This window comes from Alexandromys fortis, unplaced genomic scaffold (genome assembly GCF_014885135.2).
Source record: "Alexandromys fortis isolate MF-2015 unplaced genomic scaffold, M_Fortis_MF-2015_v1.1 scaffold_371, whole genome shotgun sequence".
NCBI lineage: Eukaryota > Metazoa > Chordata > Mammalia > Rodentia > Cricetidae > Alexandromys > Alexandromys fortis.
In genome coordinates this window covers 392,142-415,515 of record NW_026068266.1, presented here as the reverse complement: position 1 = coordinate 415,515, position 23,374 = coordinate 392,142, and the positions used below count along the sequence as shown (strand labels likewise).

General features: G+C 45.5%; 2 protein-coding genes across 3 annotated transcripts in view; one reads left to right on the top strand and one right to left on the bottom strand.

Annotated features, from left to right (window-relative positions):
• Srgap1 (SLIT-ROBO Rho GTPase activating protein 1) overlaps nucleotides 1-23,374 on the top strand; it is a 294,864-nt gene that overhangs the window by 24,545 nt on the left and 246,945 nt on the right. The gene's annotated exons all lie outside the window — the stretch shown is intronic.
• LOC126494503 (ribose-phosphate pyrophosphokinase 1-like) lies at nucleotides 18,368-19,749 on the bottom strand. The gene has a single exon (XM_050131874.1). The coding sequence runs from the start codon at nucleotides 19,372-19,374 to the stop codon at nucleotides 18,418-18,420; it is 957 nt and encodes a 318-aa protein (XP_049987831.1). The 5' UTR covers nucleotides 19,375-19,749; the 3' UTR covers nucleotides 18,368-18,417.

Sequence of the window (23,374 nt, the reverse complement as noted above, 5' to 3'; positions counted from 1 at the left end):
TCTCTCTCTCTCTCTCTCTCTCTCTCTCTCTCTCTCTCTCTCTCTCTCTCTCTCTCCCTCTCTCTCTGTCCCCCCCTTCACCCTTCCTCCTCCATAACCCCCTGAATAAACTTCAACCTCACCCTGCATGTCATGTCTATCCATGTTTCTGTCTTCTGCCTGCCCGCCATGTGTCTCCCTGCCTGGGACCAGCCACTGCTCAGGGACCAGCAGCCATCTCTGCCTGGGGCCCACTGCCTGCTGCCACATGGCCCACCCCACCACTGCTCTGAGACCAGCAGCCGGCTCTGCCTGGGACTGGCTGCTCCCAGGGCCCGCTGTCTGCCGCCACATGGCCCGCCACCACCACTCTGGGACCGGCAGCCATTTCTGCCTGGGACTGGCTGCTCCCAGAGCCCGCTGCTTGCCACCACATGGCCCGCTACCACCATTTGGGACCTACAGCATTTCTGCTGCCTACTGCCGAGGGGATCTTGCAGCATTTTTTTTAAAAAGAACAACATTTTGGTGCAGAAACCCAGGATGTTCCCAGCCTTCTCTCGCGCCCCCCCCCCCAAAGACGACACCCACAATCAGCCGGAAGCAGTCTTGAGAATTCGCCGCCCCAATTCCTTCAAACTGAAGTGTCCAATTTGCTTTTTATCAAATGGGAATGTTATTCTTTCGGTCCCTGCCCTAGCCACGCCCACTCCCATAACCTCTGACCTGCCCTTCGCCATCTTGGGACCCTTCTTCTTTCTGCTTCCTTGGCCTTCGCATGCGGTTTCTCTGTCTCTGTCTCTTTTATCTCTCCTCTCTCCTTTTATCTCTTCTTTCTTTCTTTCTTTCTTTCTTTCTTTCTTTCCTTCCTTCCTTCTTTCTTTCTCCCTCTTCCTTAATAAATACTTATGGCTATTTCCTGTGTTTACGTGTCTGTTACCTGCCGCCACCATGGGCGCAGCGAGTGCCCTCCTGTAGCCGCTTTCTCATGACGGGCTCTGCCAACCCGCCCGGGGATCGTTTTTTAGGAATAAGAAACTGAATATCCCTTCTTGAAGGAAAATAATGTGTGGGAGAATGCCTTTTTAGTTTTGTAATCTGCACTTATTTTTGTGTGCCCGTGTGTGTGTGTGTGTGTGTGTGTGTGTGTGTGTGTGTGTGTTGGGAAAACTTGGTTTGCTGTCTTCTTCTTTGTGAGAGGGTGTTAAAGGTATTTCCCCCTTTGGAAGGATTAAAATATGCTTGTTGACTTGGAGAACAAAATGTAATAGGAAAGTACGGTTCATATTTGACTTCAAAAAAAGAAAGAAAGAAAGAAAAGAAAAAGCCTGTAACTGAGACGTGTCTCAGTGATTTTTTCCCCCCTCTCTGTCCTTTGTTGAAGTGGACACAGGGACTCATTCATGTAAGTAGCTCGTTGGACAGGTACAACCTTGTTCTTAGAGCCCTCTGGCTGCTTCCTTTGAATTCCTAAAATATTAAAAAATGGTCATTTCCTAAAAATTGGGTATAGAGCCAAGTCCTATATACAGTGGTTGGGCAGTCACCATTATTCAGCTAGGGCCTCAGGACCTGGACACCACGGATTGGGAGGATAATTTAGAGGTGCCAAGGTCACTCACTAGCCCCCCCCCCCCCCTTTGGTCAGAGAAGCTCTGCTCCATCAGGTGCTCAGGCCTGAGGCTACAGGTTATAGGGACATTGATAAGGGCTGTTTTATGGCTGCAATGTAAAGCTGGGGCTGACAAATTCTTTTAGGAGCCAGAGGGTAAATACTTGAGGACTTGTTGACTCCCTCAGCCACAGCTGCTCTACCACGGTTGCCAAAACCAGGAGTAGAAAATATGTCATTTTAGATGGTGGCCATGTTCAAGCAAGGCTGTTTTTGTGGAAACAGATTCTAGCCTGCTGATCCCCACCCCCACCCCCCAGTACAGAATAGAGTCTGCTAGCTTCTCCTTGAAGTTCCTGGTGACTTCTTATCTCCAGAGTCATTTGGTTCCCCTGTTCATTGAAAATGGTGGGTGGGGCTTAGCTCTTGAGTCAGATAATCCTAATCAACAACTGGTCCCCAGACTCCTAGGAGGCCCTGGGGCGTGGTGGTGCTACCTGCAGCCCCAGCCGAGGTGAGGGGGGGGGGTTACGAAGTGAAGGTCAGCCTGCAGTGTACTGGAAGGCTGGAAGGCCCTTTCAGAAGCCTAGTAAAACAGATCAAAGTAACCTTGAGTGACAATCATCTTGATGGCTATTTTTTAAAAAAAGACAAAACAAAGCTTTGTTATTTTTGTTGTTGACGTCCTTTAAAACAAGGTAATTAAAATTAGACAGGGTCTCAGGTTTCCCAAGCTTGTCTGAGGGTGACCTTGAACTTCTGACCCTCCAGCTTCTTCTACCTCACAAGAGCAGTTGGTTTATCAGGTCAGAGATTTGAACCAGCAACCAGCGCCTCAGGCGTGCTGGGTAGTGAGTAGTCTGCCAACTGAGATACACCAGGCTTGTGTTTTGTTTGTTTTAGAGAGGAAAGATATCTTTGTACATACTTATATACTAACACTTCTTTGGAGCTGTGCCTTTTAGACTGTGGTAGACTAACTGTATCATTATTGTTATTATTGGGCCCTGATGCTCCCATAAACTGTAGTAAAATTAATACAGAAATTAAATAAGCAAAGATACTCAAATACTGAACCCCGTAGTTTTTCAATAAAAAACACACACACACATGCACACGTGCACATGTTTCTTTTTAAAAACATTTTTTATTCCATTTATTCATTTTGTGTGTGTACTTGTAGGGTCAGAGGCTGACTTGTGATCACTGTTTCTCTCCTGTCACCATAGAAATCCTGACTGTTGAACTCAGGTACCAGCTGGTCTACCAGCACCTTTACTCCCTTAGCCATCTTGCCAGCCCGAGAAGCAAGGTTTCTGAAGGCTTATTTTCAGTTTTTCTGATTTTCTTAGCAGGCTGGTACTGGTCATGGGCCACACTTGTAGCACTGGATTGGCAGGAAACAAGTTCATGAGAGTTCATTTAATATGCTATGCCAATCTCTCCTGGATTGAGTTAGCCACTAACTAGATGAGTTTGTCCCTCTTTAATAGTTATCAACTACCAGTAAAAGGTAACTGACCCAAGCCCATGTTCCTTCAATGGAACTCTACAATGCTGGGTTGCTTGCCTTGAGATACCTGTACATTCTTATGGAGAACAGGCCTCGGGATTTGGTCTATCTCTACAAAGGTGGCCCTGACTTGCAGCGTGTCAGTTAACAGGGAATCCCCTGGGTTCCAGCCCTGAGAGTTCACATCTCATAGGGTGCTGGTCTGTAGACCCTGGGTTGTCCCGGGCGGGCAGAAGACAGAAACATGGATAGACACGACATGCAGGGTGAGGTTGAATGTTTATTCAGGGGGTTATGGAGGAGGAAGGGTGAAGGGGGGGGACAGAGAGAGGGAGAAGGAGAGAGAGAGAAAGAGAGAGAGAGAGAGAGAGAGAGAGAGAGAGAAGGAGGAGGAGGAGGAGGAGGAGGAGAAAGAGACAGAGGAGGGAAGCAGAGAAGTGGGGAGAGAGGCAGAAGCTAAGCTGCCTCTCCAAGAGGAAAATGGAAAAGAGAGCAGGCTCAGGCCGGAAGCTGAAGATCAGCCTGCCTCAGCGGATGGGGGAGGGAGTGGGCGTGGCTTGTCTCTTAAAGGGACCAAAACCATGACACCCACCCCCAGCCCTACTCCCACCCCATTCTTTGTTCTGGAAGCATCCCCCATTATCTTTGTTAGGCCATATATTTTATTGCCACTATCTTCTCTGGCTCCCCCATAGATCCATGGCTTGGCAAGAATGGGGTTACCTTATCCTCTGGTTGTCCCCTTGACTCTGGTAGACCCACTGAACCCTGGAAAGGTGTTACCAAGTGAATGTGTGAGTGATGATGCCCTTCAGGCCTCTCACCAGCCCACATCCTCTATCTGCCTACTCTTCAGTTAGTGAGGGCCCCTCTCAGAAATATAACCAGATTGGACTGGGGGAGGGGAGGGGGAGTCACTGTAGAACACATTGCTATCAACTCTTTTCAGTGCTATAACCCAAACAAGGGCTGTGTATTTTGGGAAGTAAAGTGTTTTCCTTTTCCCCATTTTGTTGCTGGAGCATTGGAGGCAGCCAGCACAGTGCCAACACCCTCAGAATTGTCACACTGGTTTCCTGGAAACTCTCAAGGCCACACCTTAAGTTAGTTGAAACCCAAGGCCATTGAGTGTAGACAGCCGCGTTGTGGGAGAGGAGGATGAAGTATGGGTGCTTGGCTGGGCCAGGACGTATTCAGTGTTTGCATGAATATAGCTGATCACTAGGGTAGTGCAGTAACCATCTGTGGCGATATATACTCTGAATGATAACTTTGAGGGGGATCGTGAAGGGGATTTAGGATTTAATTTGCATCCTAACAGGCCATTGAAAGGAAAAACATCTTCCCCAAATAAAGTGATAGTCTGTGGTGGGTTAGTGTTTTTGTTTGTTTTGTTTTGTTTGTTTTTGGTTTTGCTTTGTTTGGGGATGAATTGTGAAGTTAATTACATTGATTACACACTGACTTTGGTCACAAAGTCTAGTGTCTGATCAATATACCACCTCTCTGACCTTGTGTAGGTTACTACCTTTTTTGAACCTTATTTTCCCTGTATGTGAAATGGGACTAGTGATAGCACTGTGGACGCTACTGTGAATTTAAACATGACTGGACGTCTTTAGTGGCACCAATGTTTCTTAGCTTTACTATCACTTGATGTGCATAGGTTGTTAGCATAGAGATGTTTTTGGAAAGAAATGACTCCCTTCAAAGAAACAATAACTTCCAAGTGGAAGTTACTTATGTGTGCAGAATTCTAATTTGTCATATTTCTGCCTTTCTCACATTCTTTATGTGCATTGGCTTCTTCTTTGGGAAGTGGGTTTTAACTTACAAATATTTAAAATTAAAATGTGATTTATAGTTTACTAAACAAATTACTTGCCAAGCATGGTTTCAGACCTGTTATTCCAGAACTCAGGAAGGCTGAGACTGAAGAACTTCTGGGGATATAAGGCCAGCTTGGGCTACGTAGGGAAACTCTGTCTCAAAAGCAACAAAATTACCCCAAGCTTTAGTAAATCAAAACAAACCACATGGAAATTCTAACTCAATGGAGTTAGAAAAATTTAGAATGGATTGTGGGGGACAGGGAGACAACTCAGTTGATAAAGTACTTGCCTTGAAAAGTTACGAAGTCTATCAATATAAAATAAATGAAAAGTTAGTGTATCAAGTTGAAGAGATGGCATGGATATAGCTGAGCAAATGCACATAGTTTTGGTGAATAGAAAAGTGCTGTATTGGGCTGGAGAGATGGCTCAGTGGTTAAGAGCACTGCTTGTTCTTCCAAAGGTCCTGAGTTCAATTCCCAGCAACCACATGGTGGCTCACAGCCATCTCTAACGAGACCTGGTGCCCTCTTCTGGCCTGCAGGCACATATGCAGACAGAATACTGAAAATACATAATAAATTATATACATAATAAATTAATTAAAAAAAAGAAAAGTGCTGTATTTTAGTTGTGGTTCAAAAACCCCCCTTCCCCCATTTTCATTATTTGTCATATTACTGTGATATTTTTATGACTGAACAATTTAAAAGACCAAACATAAGAAACATAAGTTGGTGGGGCAGTGGTGGTGAACACCTTTAATCCCAGTGAGGCAGGCAGAGGCAGGTGGATCTCTGTGAGTTTGAGGCCATCCTAGTCTACAGACTGAGTTCCAGGACAGGCTTCAAAGCTACAGAGAAACCCTGTCTCAAATAAATAAATAAACAAACAAACAAACAAGCAAATAAATAAATAAATGAAACATAAGTTGTTCTCTCCAATTGGTTAAAATAATAAGGTATTAAAAATCCTATTGAATCTAAGCATATCTAACAAATAGCTGCTTTGTTTTGCTTATAAATAAAATATTGATTGAAATCAAGTGAGTGCTTTGTCAGTTAACTTCCTACTCAGATGGCTGAGAACAAACAGGTCCCCACCCTGAACTGCTCATTATCCAAATATTAATTATTACACAGGTCCAGGCCGCTTTCTTTGAAGTGCCTTGTCTCTCTACCCTTGCAGGCATTTCAGGAAGGCCATGTTCAAGGCCAGCGAGAAGACAACAGGACAAGCCTCTCTTGTGTTCAGCTCTGAGGGGTCCCAAGAGCATATGCAGGCTATCTAGTTAGCAGCCCGTGGACTCTGGCTTACCATGTGATCACGGGCACGGCGGTAGCCTGGCTCGCGCCTGCCGTGCAGGATGTGCGGGTCCACCTGCAAGCCCCATTGTTCCTACTCTGTGTCAGTCTGTGCCCAAATGTCTTCATTTTTGGATGGCACCATCCAAACAGAAGGACGGGTGGAGCTCCTGGAGGGCAGGAGGAATCTCTCTTCCCGTCTCGTATTGCAGCGCTGCTCCTCTGTTGGGTGGGTCTGCCCTCTGCGCACCCCAGGCCATCCCCAGAGCTGCCCTTCACCCCACACACTGTTACAATAGCACAGGTAGTTTACCATGCTAAGTCTTCTCACCAGAAAGCAGGAAGAAAACCTTGTTTTTTTTTTTTTTTTCTTGAAGCATCCATAAATGTTCTTGTTCTGATAACCAAGTGCCTTCCTAAAGAAAACACAAACAGTTCTGACTAGAAGGAGGTGGCATTTGGTATCTGTAGAACTGTTGAGCGTGTAAGAATACTTGTGGCACAAGCATGCATCCTCACATTGGTGGTCCTCCCCACGACTTGCACACCAATCAGCAAGGATGTGTTTTCTGTGACATTTCCTTGGATGCATATAGTCAGACATATGGAGTGCATTAATCACCAAGAGTTTTACATTGCCGAGTTGAATACTACTATTGGTTTTGATTCCGTGATTCCAGTAGACACCTTTTAAACTATTACCATGTCTCTGTGTGTGGTGGGGGTGCACATGCCACAGCCTGCTTCTAGAAGTGAGAGGCAGACTTTCAGGAGTCTGCCCACTTTCCGTAGGTTCTGGGGCTTGAACTCAAGGCCTTGGGTTTGTGTGCCAACACTTTACCTGCAAGCCGTCTTGCCAGCCATCCAGTAGATTTCTTTAAAGTGTGTTTTGTTTTTAATTACATTTATTTTTTGTCTCTGTCCCTCTGTGTGGGTATGTGTACGTGCATATGAGTTTGTAGTCGGCCTGTGTGTATATGGAGGTAAGAAAATGATTGCAGCAGTTGGTCTTCCCTTCCACTGAGTGGATCCGAGGGATGAATGCAGATTGCCAGGCCCTGTGGCAAGCGCCTTTACTCAGTGAGCCACTGCATCAGCTCTCTAGAAGACTTTAAAACCAGCTGAATCGTATGAGACCAACAGGGAAGGTTCTCCTGATACCATGTTATGTGCAATAATTTGGCAGAAAAAAAAAAGAATTTGGTAGAGAGAAACATTTTACTATTTTAAGTGCCATGGTGTCTGAACTGCTAGAGAGGATGTGTGGTTTAGGGTTGTGTTCTGGCTAATCCAGATTAAAATAATTTAACCTCTTTTCACCAAAAGACGTCTCAAATTTATACTGTTCTAATTTGAGAAAAAATAAGAACACTTACTTAAAAGAATGTTTCATAAAATAGAAATAATTCAAAAAATCCTTCAGAAGAAAAGAGTCGACATGAAATGACCGAAGGTCAGCAGGGTGACATGGAGACCGAGAGACACAGGAAGCCAGCTCACCTCCATTTTCTGTATGGAGTTGTCCAGGGAGATCCCAGCCCACCAGGAAGGGAACTTGTTGATGTCAAACCAGAGGGTGACAGGCAGGAAGCAAGGGATGCTGGCTCTGGTGGATGGGGAGGAGATGGAAGAGGAAACTGCTTACATACACTGGAGACGGTGGATTTGACAATGGAGGAGGACAGAGAAAGTCGGGTGGCCAAAAACAGAGACTGAAGTAAGGGCTATGTGGCTTATCTGTGTCAGAAGTGGTGGCACCTAAGGTTCAAGTACTTAGCAGCTGCCCATTGTCGCCTGGGTCATCATATGCTTAGGGTCCATGCTTAGGAGCAGCTCTGACCTCTGAGCTGTTTCAGCTCCCTCCATGGCCCCAGGTGATGATAAGCCTTGGTTCAGACCATGGAACCTGCTTTGAGACAACAGGGGTCTCCCTGCCTATTTGAAGGATCCCAGATTTCTTTTTAAGGTGTCTAGTCCTTCATCCTTATGACTCATCGTGCCCCTGCTTCAGAATTTGCAGGTAATGTCCCAGGAAACTCCATGTGTTCTGATAGAGTTCTGTTATTTCATCTCCCAGAGATCTTGAACTATTGAGGTTTCTCATTGAGGCTTGTTCATTGTGAAAGCTTTTATGGTCCTCTGTCAGGTGAACAGAGGGTCCTCTTTAGATGTGTTACTTACAGAGTTGGTGGCCCCTCCAATTCTGATGGAGAGACGCACACCAAACTGTGTAGCTTCGGTTGGCTGCCTGCTTTCTCCTCTAGACTGGTCCTTTCCATTTCCCTGTGATCTTTTCTTTAAGCAGTGGCCAGGCCTTCAGGGTTTCACACATATTCCTTCAGATCTGTGGATATGCTGAGGCATTTTCTGTTGCCCTTAACACTGTTTAGTTTTGTAGCCTTATCTACTTATGTCTTTATGATGGATTGAGTTTCTGCCTAGGGAATTAGCGGTTAGTTGTAGTATTAGACCCCGAGACATCATAATCTGAAGTCTTGCATTTTGTTTCATTCCCAAATTGATTCATTATAAAGCATGACGGACCAGATCACAGCTGGTTATATCCAAAGCATCTTGCAGTGTGGAGTTTCATATTCTCTCATGGCAGGATAAAACTAGACAAAAGGTTGGCATTCTACTGGAACCTATTTCTTGTGTATAATGGTCTTTTGTTATTACCAATAGAAAAGAAATAGCCTGAAAGTGCCAGAGTTGGTAACATCAGCGCTCCCAGGACACACCACCCAGCTTCCTGCCATGTTCTTGATGCCAAGACTTGAGCTCCTATAGTTAAGAAATTCTGTCACAAAACCATAACATCTCACACGGCCCACAGTGCAGCTCATGGCCAGATCGTATCCTCATGTCCCTGCCGTCTTTACTGCAGTGAACACCAGACAGCCATTACGGATGCGAATGCGGGAGGTCACTGCATCTATGCCTGGTGACGAAAGAGAACACAGCTTACTTACAAACTCTTCTCCCCTTTTTAGACTTTTGTTTTCTGTGGTCCTCATGCCCACACCCATTCTCTTCCATCCACTAGGAAGGCTTTCCCCTCGGTGCACACACAGGGAGGAGGTGTGACAGTATCATCCTGTGCTCGTGGTGGCGCCCCAGTGCCCAGGCCAGGGCCAGGCACGGAGTGGGTGGCCAGGGGCCCCCACCCATGTTTGTGTAAAAAGGGAACATGCCACAGACAAAGCCACATTTGTGGTCCCGAAGACTCACCCATTACACCCTGCTCACTCATCAAACAGGCCAGCAGCAAAGCTTTGAACTCCTTCCAGGATTCTTCTAGGAGCACTTGTGGCCTGGGCTCTGATCCCTGCCCCACCCCTCTACACCAGTAGATCGGGGGAAGTGGTGTCTCTCGCGTGAATTCTCTGGTCTAGGTCATAAGTCACGAGCAGCTGCTGCCGTCGCTGGGAACCGTGATGCCCTTCAAGTCTGGAAAGAATCACTGTAGTAGAAATGATGCAATATCATAGCGCAGAGCTTAGGTGTCGGCAGAACACAGTGGCCTTGGAGGGTTAAAAAGAACCTAATTGTCCTTGAGAACACAACTGACCACCAAGCTGGATCTTCCCCGTAAGGATAATATTTAGTACTTGACGAGTCTGTGTTGAAGCACATAGCCACAACCAGTCCTCGCATCTAACCTGTGCCTGGGCACATAGGCATGGAGGATGTGCTTGCTGGATAAGTACTTGTAGTAAATGAAGGTCATAAGAATGCCCACTTATCATTGAGTCTTTTGCATCGTCTTTATTTGCTCTTCCTTGTCTCGACAGTCCTTCCTAATTGGTTTGCAGGGTCTGTTCTGTTCATTCCTTTTCCAAATGGCTTCAGACTCAGATTTGTACTTCTCAGGGGGCTTTGCTGGCATGCTCCGACATCCACTTCCGGGGGGGGGGGCACAGATGCTCTCAAGTAGCCAGAGCTATGGGGGACCATGAAGAGAGGGAAGGCCTGGTGTGTCAGGAGCCTCGCTGACACTTGGTTGACAAAGGGGAGTGTGGGTTGGCAGGAGATTACAGGTGAGCCCAGCACACAGTAGGAGGGTTCCCTGTATGGTGTGTTTTCTCTCACGCTTGCTGCAGGACCTAATAGCAGAAGTTTGAATTTGAGTTCCATAGTAGGAAAAAAAAGTTCATGTTAATTTAAAGGACTGTGGTTTTGTTGGTTGTGGGAAGCCAGGGTAGCGGCTGAACGTTGACACTGGAGCTATTTAAAGGATGCAAGGTTGACATCTGTGTGGCTGAGCCTAGGGTGTAGCTTCTGTTTCCTTGCCCCCAACAGTAGCCAGCTGCAGCTATGACAAGGGGGCAGGAGAGCAGACCCAACCCAAGTGGCACCACCTGCCCTTCACCAGTGCGACATAGGTCCCATCCTTTGAGGCTTTCTGCAGGGTCACGTGTTCCCTGCTGGGGGGGGGGGCTACATAGAGCTGTTACATTTTGAGGTGAGTGGCCCCAGCTTTTGGTGCTCATCACAAACCACTCCCATAGAACTTGGTTTCCTCTTCTTGTCCCCAGCCCTGGCGCAGGAATTACAGTGAAGCCTCCTTAAAAGCCATTTCTAGAGGGAGCTCTGTGCTCTGCTAGGATGGGGCAGAACCTCTGCTGAGGGTCATGAGGCAGAAACCACTGCTGTCTTTTCATTTGATGGAAGCCCTTCCTCCGCGGGGGAACCAGGCCTCAGCCGCTGGTTCTTTCAGGCTCTCACGGACAAGGTTTCAGCTCGCTTATCCACACTCTGGCATCTCTCACAGGCATCCTGACCGCCAAAACTTGTGTGCTTCACTTCCCCGCCGGGCTGTTATCAGAGGACGTTGGCCCTGCTGCCGTGAAAGCGGTGGCCGATGCCCATCTCTGCTGCTCCTTTGTGCCGTTCGCGCCTGTGGCTCCAGTGAGCCCAGTCTCTTGTCTCGTTCCTCTCTCCTGCCTTCTCCAAGCCTCGCGGTCACCATGCCTCTCTCCCCTTCTCATGAAGCTTTTCTGTGACCCCCATCAAAGCTGATCCCCTTTCTGTTGGTTCTGTCTGTCCCTTTCTCTCTCCTTCTTTACATAGCTGCTTATGGTGGGTGGGATTACCATACTGCTTCGGACCCTTGGTTCATGGTCAGTGTCTTTCAGAATTTCTGTGGAGGAGATGTATGTTGAACTGTTAATATTATTGATTTTTTTTAAAGTTTGGAACATATTAATATATTCAGAAAAAAATGTTGGCAGTAGAGGCAAGTCTGTGCCCCACCTTGAAAACTGTCGGCCAGGGCCATGGCAGTAGTAGGAAGAAGTTCATTCCATAAATTCTGATAGACACTTACCCCAAATTCAATCATGCCACTTAAAGAAAAATGTTACTATCAAAGTAATACACATGTGTAATTATTTTTTTGTGTGCCAGTTCATGCATGTCTTCATGTGAGTGCATGTGTGTGACCTGTGTGTGGAGGTCAGAGGTCAACCTGTGGTACTATTCAAGTACTGTCCAATTTTTATTTTTTTTTATTTTGTTTTTTCTAACTTCTTGAGACAAGCTTGTTCACTGGCCTAGAACTTGCAATGTAGTCAGCTGGCCAGGGAGCGCTTCATGCTTGTCCCCTCAGCATGGAAACTGCCGTGCCTCCATGTTTTTGTTTTTAAATAATTATTTTACTTGAGAATTTCATATATGTATATAATGCATTTTAATGAACTCCATCCCCCATTTCCTCACCTCCAACTCCTCCCCTAGGCCACTTACCTCTATTATTTCCCAATTTATGTACTTTTTTTTTCTTTTAGGTTTGTTTTTTTGTCGTGCCCCCCTCCCCCACTCCCCTTTCTCCTGAGTCAGGGTTTCTCTGTGACTTTGGAGCCTGTCCTGGAACTAGCTCTGTAGACCAGTCTGGCCTCAAACTCAGAGATCCGCCTGCCTCTGCTGGCCCACTACCAGGTTTCATGTGTTTTTGTTGTTGTTGTTGTTTAAAAGTCCACCGAATCTTCTTGGTGCTTCCCATATGCGCGTGTCTGTAGGGCCATCTATTGGAGCATAGGTAGCCTCCAAGGGACCACAAACCTGAAGAAAGCAACTTTTTTCCTCCCAGAAACCTCCAGTGACTGGTAATTAGCTAGAGTATGATATCATGAGCCCCTCCCATTGTTTGATCTGGTACGCGCATGCGCATCACAGCTACTGTGAGTTCATGTGAGCAACCGCCCTGCTGTGTCTGGAAAATGCTCCTTTACGATCCATCTTAACCGTTCTAACCCCTCTGCCCTTCCAATCTTTCACAAGGATCCCTGCGCCTTGGGATATCGATGTTAGGGCTACATGGTTTGGCTTCCTGATGTGGGTTCTGAGGACTGAACCTGGGTTTTCATGCTTGGAAGACAGTTTGTCACCCACAGCATCTCCCCAGCATAATCTCATATAAATAACTAGATAATGAGAGAACACCCTTTTCCTCTCTCCCTACCTCAAGTCATGAACTAGAATGCCAACCATTTTTCTTAAATGTTTTTAATCATTCTGCTGGTTGTTACATCTCTGAATTCTACAGTTTGATCTTTAACAGGGCTAGTGAAAACCAGCCACTGAAAATGGAGAATCTGGGTTGAGCGTAGGCAGGGTAGGGATAAGGGCAAGAAGTAGGGGTTTCAATATGAACAAAATGCATTGCATAAAATTCTGAAGGAATTAATGAAAGTGTTATATTAAAATGAGATTCACCTATGCAGCTACTTTTTAAAAAACCAATTTCATTATAAAAATTATTAAAAAAAGTATTCTATACCAATTTCTTTAAGCTGGCGTATTGTTTTTCTTATTTATGGTTGTGACTGCAGTGCTGGGGGTTGAACCCAGAGCTTTGCACATGGGAGGCAAATTCTTTACCAGAGCCAACACCCAGCCTGCCACGCCCCTGTCACGCCCCCGCCACGCCCCCGCTCCTCATATTCTTTGCCTCTTACGAGTACACTGTATGGAAAATTTATCACACTAGATTTACAAAACCACAATAAACTCTTCATGGAACTCTATAAACCTGCAGCTTGCTCTCTCTGAGGGTGGATTTAGAAGGCAATCATGCCCTACCCTGGGCCAGCGTTCCAGGAAATGGGGTTGAGGAGGGGCGTGCTTTTTAAAAAGGGGGACACAATCTACGTGCTTCGGTTCCAAAAGGAAAATGGCTGCCGGTGGTAGAAAATTTAAGTTGGGAGGTTGAGAATTTAACGCATTTAATTAAAAGTACTATGCTAAAAGAAATTGCAGCAATTATATATTATTAAGATAAGTGGTGCCGAGGCTTTGAAGTTGTTTGCCGTGTCCCATTATTTTCCTTGATTGCGTGCCAAAATCTGAGGTGGAGCTGGGCTGTCAGTTATGCAGCGGGTATTCTGAGGAGCAATACGGCAAGCCCTAGCATAAAATTAGAATCTTTGGCTTCTTGGTTACCCACCTAAACTGTCACCAGATGAATCCAGTCACTCGCCGTGAATGATATTTTCTGAATATGCTGTTTTCTATGCCCCCACCCCAAGTAGACGCTGCTTAGCTTATTAAAAAGTGAGTGCTATATATTCAGCTTAAAAAACAGGGTATCATTTTGAGCTTGAATGGGGCTTCTGTTTCAAGCTGAAGTAAATGAATAAGGAAATTGGAGATCTGAGAAATAGTCCTGTGTGTGTTATCAGCAGCAGCCCAGGCTTGACCATAGGTGGCTTAGAACATTAGAAGGGTGATAGATGGCAGGGGCCATTTCTGGCTAAGACAGTGCAGAAATGTACTTTTACTAGTGTCCCTGTAGGTGACAAGGGCTTCAGTGGAAAGAATAGCCTTCTGGGTAAGAGTTCCCGTTTCTGCGCTTTCTCGGTGCCAGTCATCAGGTTGCAAAGGTTTCCCAGGTGCCTGTGACACAGCTGATAGCTAGGATTTGATGGATGGAAATGGCTGGCAACGAACAGCTAGCAGGTCTCATTCCACAGAGGAGAAGCCTAATACTAGAAAAGCCAAGAGGATTGCAATCAAGTCATCGTACTGGCTCTTTTATGTCAACTTGACACTGAGGACAGTTGTCAGAGAGGAAGGAGCCTCAGCTGAGAAAATGCCTCCATAACATCAGGCATTGGGCTAGCCTATAGGACATTTTTAGTGATTGATTTGGAGGGTCTCAGCCCATTGTGGGGTCCCCTCTGAGCTGGTGGTCCTGGGTTCTATAAGAAAATAGGCTGAGCAAACCATGGAAGGAACAATCCTCCATGGCTTCTGCATCAGCTCCTGCCTTTGGGTTCTTGCCCTGACTGAGTTCCTGTCCTGACTTCCTTTGATGATGAATGTGATGTGGAAGTGTCAGCCTAATAAATGTTTTCCTCCCCAGGTTGCTTTGGTCATAGTGCTTCATCACAGTGACAGTAACCCAACTAGGAGAGTCGCCACTAGGTGACTTTAGCCATAGCCCTGCACATCCGTCTGCAGCATTTTGCTGTTATTAGATCAGGGTATATCTGTGCATTTGAATAGCTATTCTTTCTTAGAACTTTGTTTGCAGATGCATCTGACATTGTTGTGGGGTCTTTTACACATGGGAAGCAGCTGTTTGTTCACTGAAGTAGATTATTTATTGAGTACTTGTGTTCCAGACTTTTTCTCTTTTTTAAAAAGATATTCTTGGGATAAGGTGACTTTAAAAACTCAGTGTTCAGACAAAGACTAGAGCCTTTCTTTGGCTCTTTGTAAACAGTTTCTTATTCCATAGGGAAGTTATCATGCCTTCAGAGAAAATAGATTTCATGATGTACAGAAAGTGTGATTGAATGGGACAGAGAACTCTGGGCCTTGTCCTGTCCAGAGTAGGAGCAGTTAGCTAAATTTGACTATTCAGGTTAGGATGTCTACCTCGACTGTTTCTCCATATACTTTTTTTTTTCTTTTGTTTTTGCAGAGAAAGTGGGTACTTATTAAGTGGGCTACGGAGGGGAAAGGGGAAAGGGGAGAAGGGAGAAGAGCAGAGAGGGGGACAGAGAGAGAAAAAGAAACAGATAGAGGGGGAGGGGAGAAGTGGGGAAAAGGGAGATTGGCAGAAGCTGCCTCTTCAGGAGAGAGATGGAAAGGGTCTCCATATTATTCTTTTAAGACAAATTTTCTCACTGAACCTGCAACTTGCCAGATCATCTAGACAGGCTGGCCAGCAATCTAGCTGTCTCTGCCTCCCAGCACTGGGAGTATAGGCACACACTGCTATACAGGACTTTTACCTGGCTTCTAAGGATCAGGAACTCAGGGCCTCACACTTGCATAGCCATTTCTGCAGCCTGGTCCAGTTTTGTTTTGTCAGACCTAAGTCTCTGAGTACTGTAATGGTCAAGACTCTCCATCACGCACTCAGACGTCACCTCTGTGAGCCTGTCTCACCCATAAATGAGGGAAGGAGGAAGTGGAGCATGTGACCCTGAGTTGCTATGGGATCAAGTGACCTATTAGCCTTGAATATGGCCTAGTTCCTGGAACACAGTAAGTGCTCAGTTAATCACTCTGGTAAAATAATGGACTAATAATTCAATGATGGTTCAAATAGTACCCACACTATACTATAAATATGTTCCTATTTATAGTATACCACAGAACATCCTAGTTGAATTATCAGCTGAGAGGAGAAAGCCCAGGTCATGGATTTTTGAGCATCAAAAGAGAAGGTATGGATAGCATCAGAAAGTGTGAGTTCTTCTAGAGATGGGCCTTCTCACGTGGCTACTCTTGATAACTCACAGGGACAGGACTGTGTTTCCTTTGAGTTTCCAGTCCTGGACCCAAAGTCTCCAGAGAAGCAGTCAGGAAATGTTCACACATAAAGCCGACTGTGGATATGAGATTGCCATGTGGGAAGGACTTCATCAGATGGGACAGTGTGGACTCCAAAGGACCTATGTCCATTGCTGTGCCTAAGCTAGTTAAACTGTCTTGATCGAGTGTTTGTAAGCCCAGATGTTTATGTGAAATCTCCAGATGCCCAGTGTTGGCTGAGTTTTTGTTTAAAGCTCTGTGTATGGCAAGCAGAATGTGTCTGTGGATAAGTTTATCTACGTGTAAACCACTGTTGGGTGGCTTCTTGTTTAAAGCAGCATGTCCCAGGAGCCTTCTAAAAGTGCCAACTCTCTTGCTAGTTTGTAGTTGCTTCATTGGGATTGTCCCTAATCAAATAAACCCGAGGAGCCTTAGTTGTATGATCAAACTAATTAAGAAAATACTTCTTTATGCATTTGTTTCTTAAAGCATTCTTTGATCAGAGAATGCTGTGTCCAACAGCATAGCCCAGAAGATCTTCATGGGTGCACACTTCCTGAGTGTTTGTGTTCTGGACCCTAGGCTGATCTCTTGAACCTACTTCCCTCATACATGGGATCTTAGGGCTGAGAGAGATGGCTCAGTGGGTAAGAACACTGCTTTTTCTTACAGAGAACCTGGGATTGGCTCTCGGCACCCACGTGGCAACTCACAACTGTCTGTAGCTCCATTTTCAGGGCACCCCGTGCCATCTTCTGACCTCTGTTAGCACTGCATGCATCTGGCACACATGCATACACGCAGGCAAAACATGCACACACACATAAAAATAAAAAAAAATTTTAAAAGTGGGATCTTAATGTTGGGAAGGAAATCATAATGTTAAGTTATTGATAATCCTTTTTCAATGTAAGTGACACTCTTGAATTGTTCGTTTCGACAATACTAGATTTTCTGCATTCATTCATTCATTTTTGAGACAGTTTCTGCCACGTTTGGGAAAGAGTGAGACCCTGGCTATATTGACCAACCTGTCATTAACCTCTCAGGCTCTTGAATGCTAGCTAGGTTTAAGGTCTTGTGCCATCATGTCCAGATTTTGACTTTCTATTTCAAAATGTAAGGTCTCAGTACCCCGAAGCTTCTCTCTAGAACACGTGTACTATTTGGTGTTGCTTTCTGTAGCCATAGACACCGAGCCAGTTACTTTCCTTTGGGAATCAGGCAGCTGTGGGTCTTAGTATAAGCCTCTGCTGCCAGATAGATGTAGGGTGATAACTATAGGGGAAGCTTCAGAACTGTAGCCATAGTCCACAGAGCACTGCTCGGACATCCTGCTTTTGCTCTGTGTCTCTTCTCCAGTGTCGTAACAGCTTGGTTACGTAGAGAACAAAGGGATATTTTTACCTTATCAATGAAATCTCTGCATGGTCTGGGACAGGAAAGGCAAACTTTCTTTCTTTCTTTCTTTCTTTCTTTCTTTCTTTTTTTTTTTTTTTGCATGCATGTCTGTTAAGACATTTTATTAAGTTCTCAACAAGAGACTGTAACACCAAATTGTTTAGCAGAAACCTGTTCAATTGAGAGACCAAATGGATCCAAGGAAGATGAAAATTAAATACTTAATCAAAAGGCACTAAGACACCACCTCAAAGCTCCCGCCACAGTGGTAATAGGCTAGGGAAGAATACACTACAGCAAGTTATCTAACGAGAAAGTTAGCAGCTACATAGCAAGAAGCAAGTCTCTTACAGAGGATTATGGTACAAGTACCATGATCACTGAGTCCAGGATATTTTTGGCTAGGAAAAGGTCAAGATGGCTGAAGGTAAAGCCAAAAGGAAAGGAACCGGTGTAGAGAATTCAAGCTATAGAGTTAAACAGATAGCAATGGATCAGGCTTCTTCCTCCCGAAGGCTAATTACTGCATTGAGCTACCTGCCCCTGCCTAACAGGGTGCTCAGCTACTGGAGCTATGTTTAAGGATGCTCAGGGCTCTTGCTATAGTTTAGCACAAACCTCTGAAAATGTATCACATATGGGCTGACTTTGTTGCTATGAAGAAAAACCCCAAAGCGTTCCCGAGCAATGGAGTATGAGCTCTGTCATGACATCTATGGACCTTGTGGAATATTCTCAATAGTCCATACATCTTTCAGCAGCTGACCTCTAGTTAAAGCTGCAAGGCTCACAAAATAAACAAGCAAGTCAGGATGAAACAACACAAGTAGAACATCCTAGCAGTTAACCACAATCTGTCTTTTTCCAATTTAGGCTAAATTCTAATGCATCTAGTGTGGGATGTAAGCATCTACACTGGAGCGAGCTGGGCCTTCTGCTGAAATCAAATACCAAGAAACATGAGGGATGGGGTTGGTTTATTTTCAAAAAGCTTCAGAGGTTATTCTGTTATAAAGGAACATGGCTGAACAGGTAGGAGACAGACTCCCCATTGTGGGTTCTTCTGATGGCTTCTGCAAGGATCATGGAGATGTCAATCACCTGTATTTTGGAGCAGTGTTTCATCTTATCCTCCTGAGGTATGGTATTGGTGACTACTACTGCTTCAAAGCATGCGTTGTTGATGCGGGAAATGGCTGGGCCAGAAAGGATTCCATGCGTCAGGATAGCATAAACTCTGGTAGCTCCAGCCGAGAGAAGTTTGTCAGCGGCATGACAGATTGTACCACAAGTGTCAGCCATGTCGTCCACAAGAATAGCCACCCGATCCTTGACATCTCCTACCAGCACCATGCGGTCCACTTCATTGGCCTTCTTCCGTTCCTTGTGAATCAAGGCAAAATCCACATTCAATCGGTCTGCAATGGAGGTCACTCTCTTGGCTCCACCAGCATCAGGTGAGACAATAGTACAGTTTTTCCACTCAGATATATTCTCCCTTATCCACTCTAAGACAGCTGGCTCTGCATATAAATTGTCCACTGGGATATCAAAAAAGCCCTGAATTTGAGATGCATGTAGATCCATGGTGATAATATGATCCGCTCCTGCGACAGATAGCATATTTGCCACAAGCTTAGCTGAGATGGGAGCCCGGCTCTTATCCTTTTTATCCTGGCGGGCATAAGGGAAGCACGGCATGACTGCAGTCACCCGGCTGGCTGAAGCAATCTTGCAAGCATTAATCATGATTAAAAGTTCCATTAGATTGTCATTTATCTCACCGCACCCACTCTGAACGATGTAGACATCCTCTCCACGTACGCTTTCTCCAATTTCCACACAGGTCTCCTTGTTGCTGAATTTCTTAGTCACCACCTTGCCTAGCTCCAGGCCCAGGCGGTCAGCAATTTTCTGGGATAAGTCCCGGTGGGAACTTCCGCTGAAGATTTTGATATTCGGCATTTTGGGCAACTACACGGACGCGCTCTTTGCTCAGTGGTTCCTGCCGCTGCGGAGACGGGATACGAAGTCAGCCGGTAGCCTAAACACCTACCGCACCGTGTTCCTACTCCGCCATCTTTGGCAAACTTTCTTGAAAGGAATTCGCCGACCCTCTGTTTACACAGGGACTTGCGCATGCGCTCAGGAATTGTTCCGGTGGCAACCTCAGTTTCCCTCTCCGGCTGTTTCCGGTATGATTTCCCACTGTTTTAGCGGTTGCAGTAGGGATGGCTCACCACTTCGGACAGTGTTTCTGCAGCGATTCCATTGCATTGCTCAGTCCGAGGACAGTTAACACATCTGGGGATTTCCGTTTGGCTAGCATTTGGATTTGGGGGGAGGAAAATCCCGGTTTTTTTTTTTTTCCTTTTTTCAAAGATACTTTAAGATACTCCTATAGAAATCAGAGAAAGAGACAGTACAAAAGATCCAGTCACTTGGAGCTGAGGTCTCCAACATTCAGGAAATGAAAGGCTTGAGTGTGTCGGGGGCAGTGGCTGACACACTCAGCCCAGCTGCTTCAGGGTGATAAGAATGCCGAGCTCAATGTATGCCCATCTTGTGTCCGGCCAAAGCTTACTCCCCAAAGTTGATGGGGGAGGGGGACGGAAGAACTTCCTGGGGCGCACAGCTAATGTTGGTCTTTCCCAGGGCAGCTAATGTTGGTCTTTTTCCCAGGGCGCAAATGGAAACCTGTGTGTGGTGTGTGTGATGCTTGCTCGCCAGGGGACTACAGCAGGATTTCCTGTGCTGGGAGGGGAAGCCGGTTGGAAGCCTTTTCATTCATTCAGAAACAGAGGCCAATTCTGACAGAGCTTGGCTTCTTAGCTAGGGAATCTAATACGATATGGGTCGCATATTACAGTCAGCCCAAGGTGTCTCATTCCTAAGGCGCTAGGTTAGGTATCCTGTGCCTAGTCATTTTAAAAAAAAAATCTTTTTGTTAGGTTTATATATTTAATGAGTCAGTGTTTTAGCCGTATATACGGGTGTGTGCCTTGTGTGGGCTGGGCTTGGTGCCAGGAAAGGTCAGACGAGGGTATTGGATGCCCTCAAACAGTTGTGGATGGTTGTGAGCCACCCACATGGGCACTGGGAATCGAATTCTGGCTCTCTGCACGGTGCCCTTATCCCCGGAGCCATCTGCCCAGCCCCCGTGCCCACTCTCAAGGGGTAATGTAGTTGCTTTCAATGAGAGTGTTCTCTTGGGCACTGAACATTTTCCCTTCTGATAATTTCAAATTGTAATTCTGACAGACGAATGGACACTTTATTGGACATTTCAGTCTCTGCTCTAACAAAGGAGACATTTCTTCAAACATTCTGGGCTCTGAGCCGTGATGTGGAGAGTGTCGGGAGTTTTTGGTCACGTGGGCAATGCAGAAGCAAAGGCGTTACCAGAGCCATGATGGAGCTGCTGTCTGGGTCAGGACTGTGAACTAAGTCCACAGTGGAAGTCATAAAATGTTAAATATATTATATGTTAGATTAGTCCATTCATATATATATATATATATATATATAGTATAAGTATATGTTAGTTCGTCTCTTTACTGTTGTTACTGTTTTGAACTTTTTAAACACTTAACAGGCCTCTGTATTTTATTTAAAAAAAAAAGTAACTTTGAATCCACACTTTTGGACAAAAGGATTGCACAGGAAGGCTTTCTCGATTTCTTTGCTTTACAGTGAGCCAATGTAGAGGTTATTAGAAGACATTTACAGTGTTTCATTTCCTTCCTTCCTCCTTCATCAAAAAAAAAAAAACCTGATGACGTGTAGCTGCTGAATCCTTTGTTGACATTACCCATGGCTTTTATTAATATCTGTACTCTAGGTGCTTGTGACAGGCTCAGTAAGGGACCGTGAAGTGACTTACATAATACATTTCGATATCTTTGTTCTGGTACTTCCAACTTTAGAAAAAAGCATTAATAAATGTGAGTCACGGAACCCAGTGCAGAAACAGTGTCATTGACAAAAAGCTTCTGGAGTACCCGTGCAGTTCCCAACTCCCAGCAGGAGGCAGACAGGTGAGAAATAAAACCCTGTGGTAGACGGTGGTCTAAAGACTCGGACCAAGAACGCCCCTGTCTGCAGGGCCTCGTCTTCCTTTCTGGTAAAAGTAAAAGATGAGCTGTTTTGCAAACGAAGCGGCACCTCGTCTTTCCACTTTTTTAATTTAAATTAAAATTCAATTACAAAGAAGCCATTATTTATAATTCTGCAGTCATACCTGAAAAGTTGTCATGCACAGTTAATAAAAAGAGGCTCCAGCGCAGGACCTATGGTAGAGGCGACCAACACCATTCATTGGTGTTTGTAGACCTGACATCCAGCCATGCCTTCTCTTAAAAGTAGAGACGATTGTGCGCGATCCGCTGATGTGGGCTGTGGCTAGGGGCTGTCCTGTCATTTATTTGACAGACAACTTTAAAATGCTGTTACTAGTTAGTGTCCTAGATGCAGAGAGCTGCAGGATGAGGACAGTCGCCACAGTTGCTCTTCAGAAGAAGCACAGTTCCTTCCTTATAGGTTCCTTTTGCTCCGTACTGAGAGATAGGGAGTCCTAGATAACTCTATTAGTGGGGAAACTCTTAGAAGAACAAAGAGCCACTCTAGATGGGCCCTGCACTTTGCTGTGCAGGCTTTTCTTCCCCAAACTGTCAACTCCCTTTGCCGAGCTCTGTGGTCTGGTCTCGCGGTGCCGATCAGTGTATTCTCCTCCCTGGTCTTTTCTACAGTTTATTCGCTGTGTGTCCTTCCCTGTGTGGATGGTACGTGTGCTTGAAGGCTGTGCAAGTTTTCACTGTCCGCACACTGTCATCTCTTTCTGCTTGGTCCTGCTCACACCGGACTCTCAGCCTGCACCAGGCACGCTTGGCCTCCCTCCCTTCAGCACTTACCCCATGCCGCTTGCACAGTGGCCTTGCTTTAGCTTTGTTAAGAGCTGCACAGCTTGGATGCCCAACTACCTGGGGGAAGAAAGCTGGACTCTGGCATTAAGGGAGTGTCAAGAAAGAACCTGATGTAAAATTTATAAAGGATCATAAAGAAATCTACCCCACATGAGGAACGATCACGCTTAGAGGCAGTGGAAGTATTCTGACTTGGGACTTGGCAGGGTTGATTTGAACATCTCTTAAGTCACTTAAAGCTATCTTCTCTAAGGAAATGAAACAAGAAGGCTGGAGCCATAGCTCAGGGATTAAAAGCACACCCTGCTCTTGCAGAGGGCCTGAGTTCAGGTCCCAGCACCTTGGCTCATAACCTCATAACAGCCCCAGGGGATCACTGGCACCGGCACTCAAGTGTACATACTGCCTTACAGTAATTAAAAGAATTAAAAAAATATTAATTCATGGATTGGTAGCTCCCTGGAATTAGCTTGCACTTCTACCTTGACTGGCCTTTATAGGTTTTGAAAAGTCAAGAAATAATCCTAAAACATCAGAAGTCTTCTTCATCTGAAATGACCATCCCCAGCCCCCAGTGGACTCCAGGGGACAGGAAATAAATGAGCTCATTTTAAAGAACCATGGAAGAGGCAGATAACACCAGCAACATACTGAATGTTTACTATGTTCTGGGCACTGTTCCAAGAACAGGGTTAACCCTTGAAGAACCTGTCTGGGATCCCTCCTCTAGAGATGAGAAAGCCAGAGCCCAGAGGTGATGCAACTTGCCCTGAGCTGGGCAACGTAAGGTTCCAGAAAGATCTGCCTTGTGGAAGCAGGTTACCTACACCCGAGGTTGCTTCTCTTTGCTGTGTCTTCAGAGGCATCCGAAGTGTGTCTTACTCTGAACCGGATTTGACCGTAAAAAATGCAAAACAGACCCAAGGCTTCTTTTTGTTTGCTCAGTTTGCATTTAACTTGACCCCCGACTTTGAAGCAAGCCCACAGCTGCAAGAAGACGCTGCAACAAATCCAACCACTGGAAGTGAGTTTGCCTGTTTACA

Bases quoted from the DNA above. Each gene is read 5' to 3' on its own strand.
- LOC126494503 (XM_050131874.1), bottom strand. From the start codon at position 19,374: ATGCCGAATATCAAAATCTTCAGCGGAAGTTCCCACCGGGACTTATCC.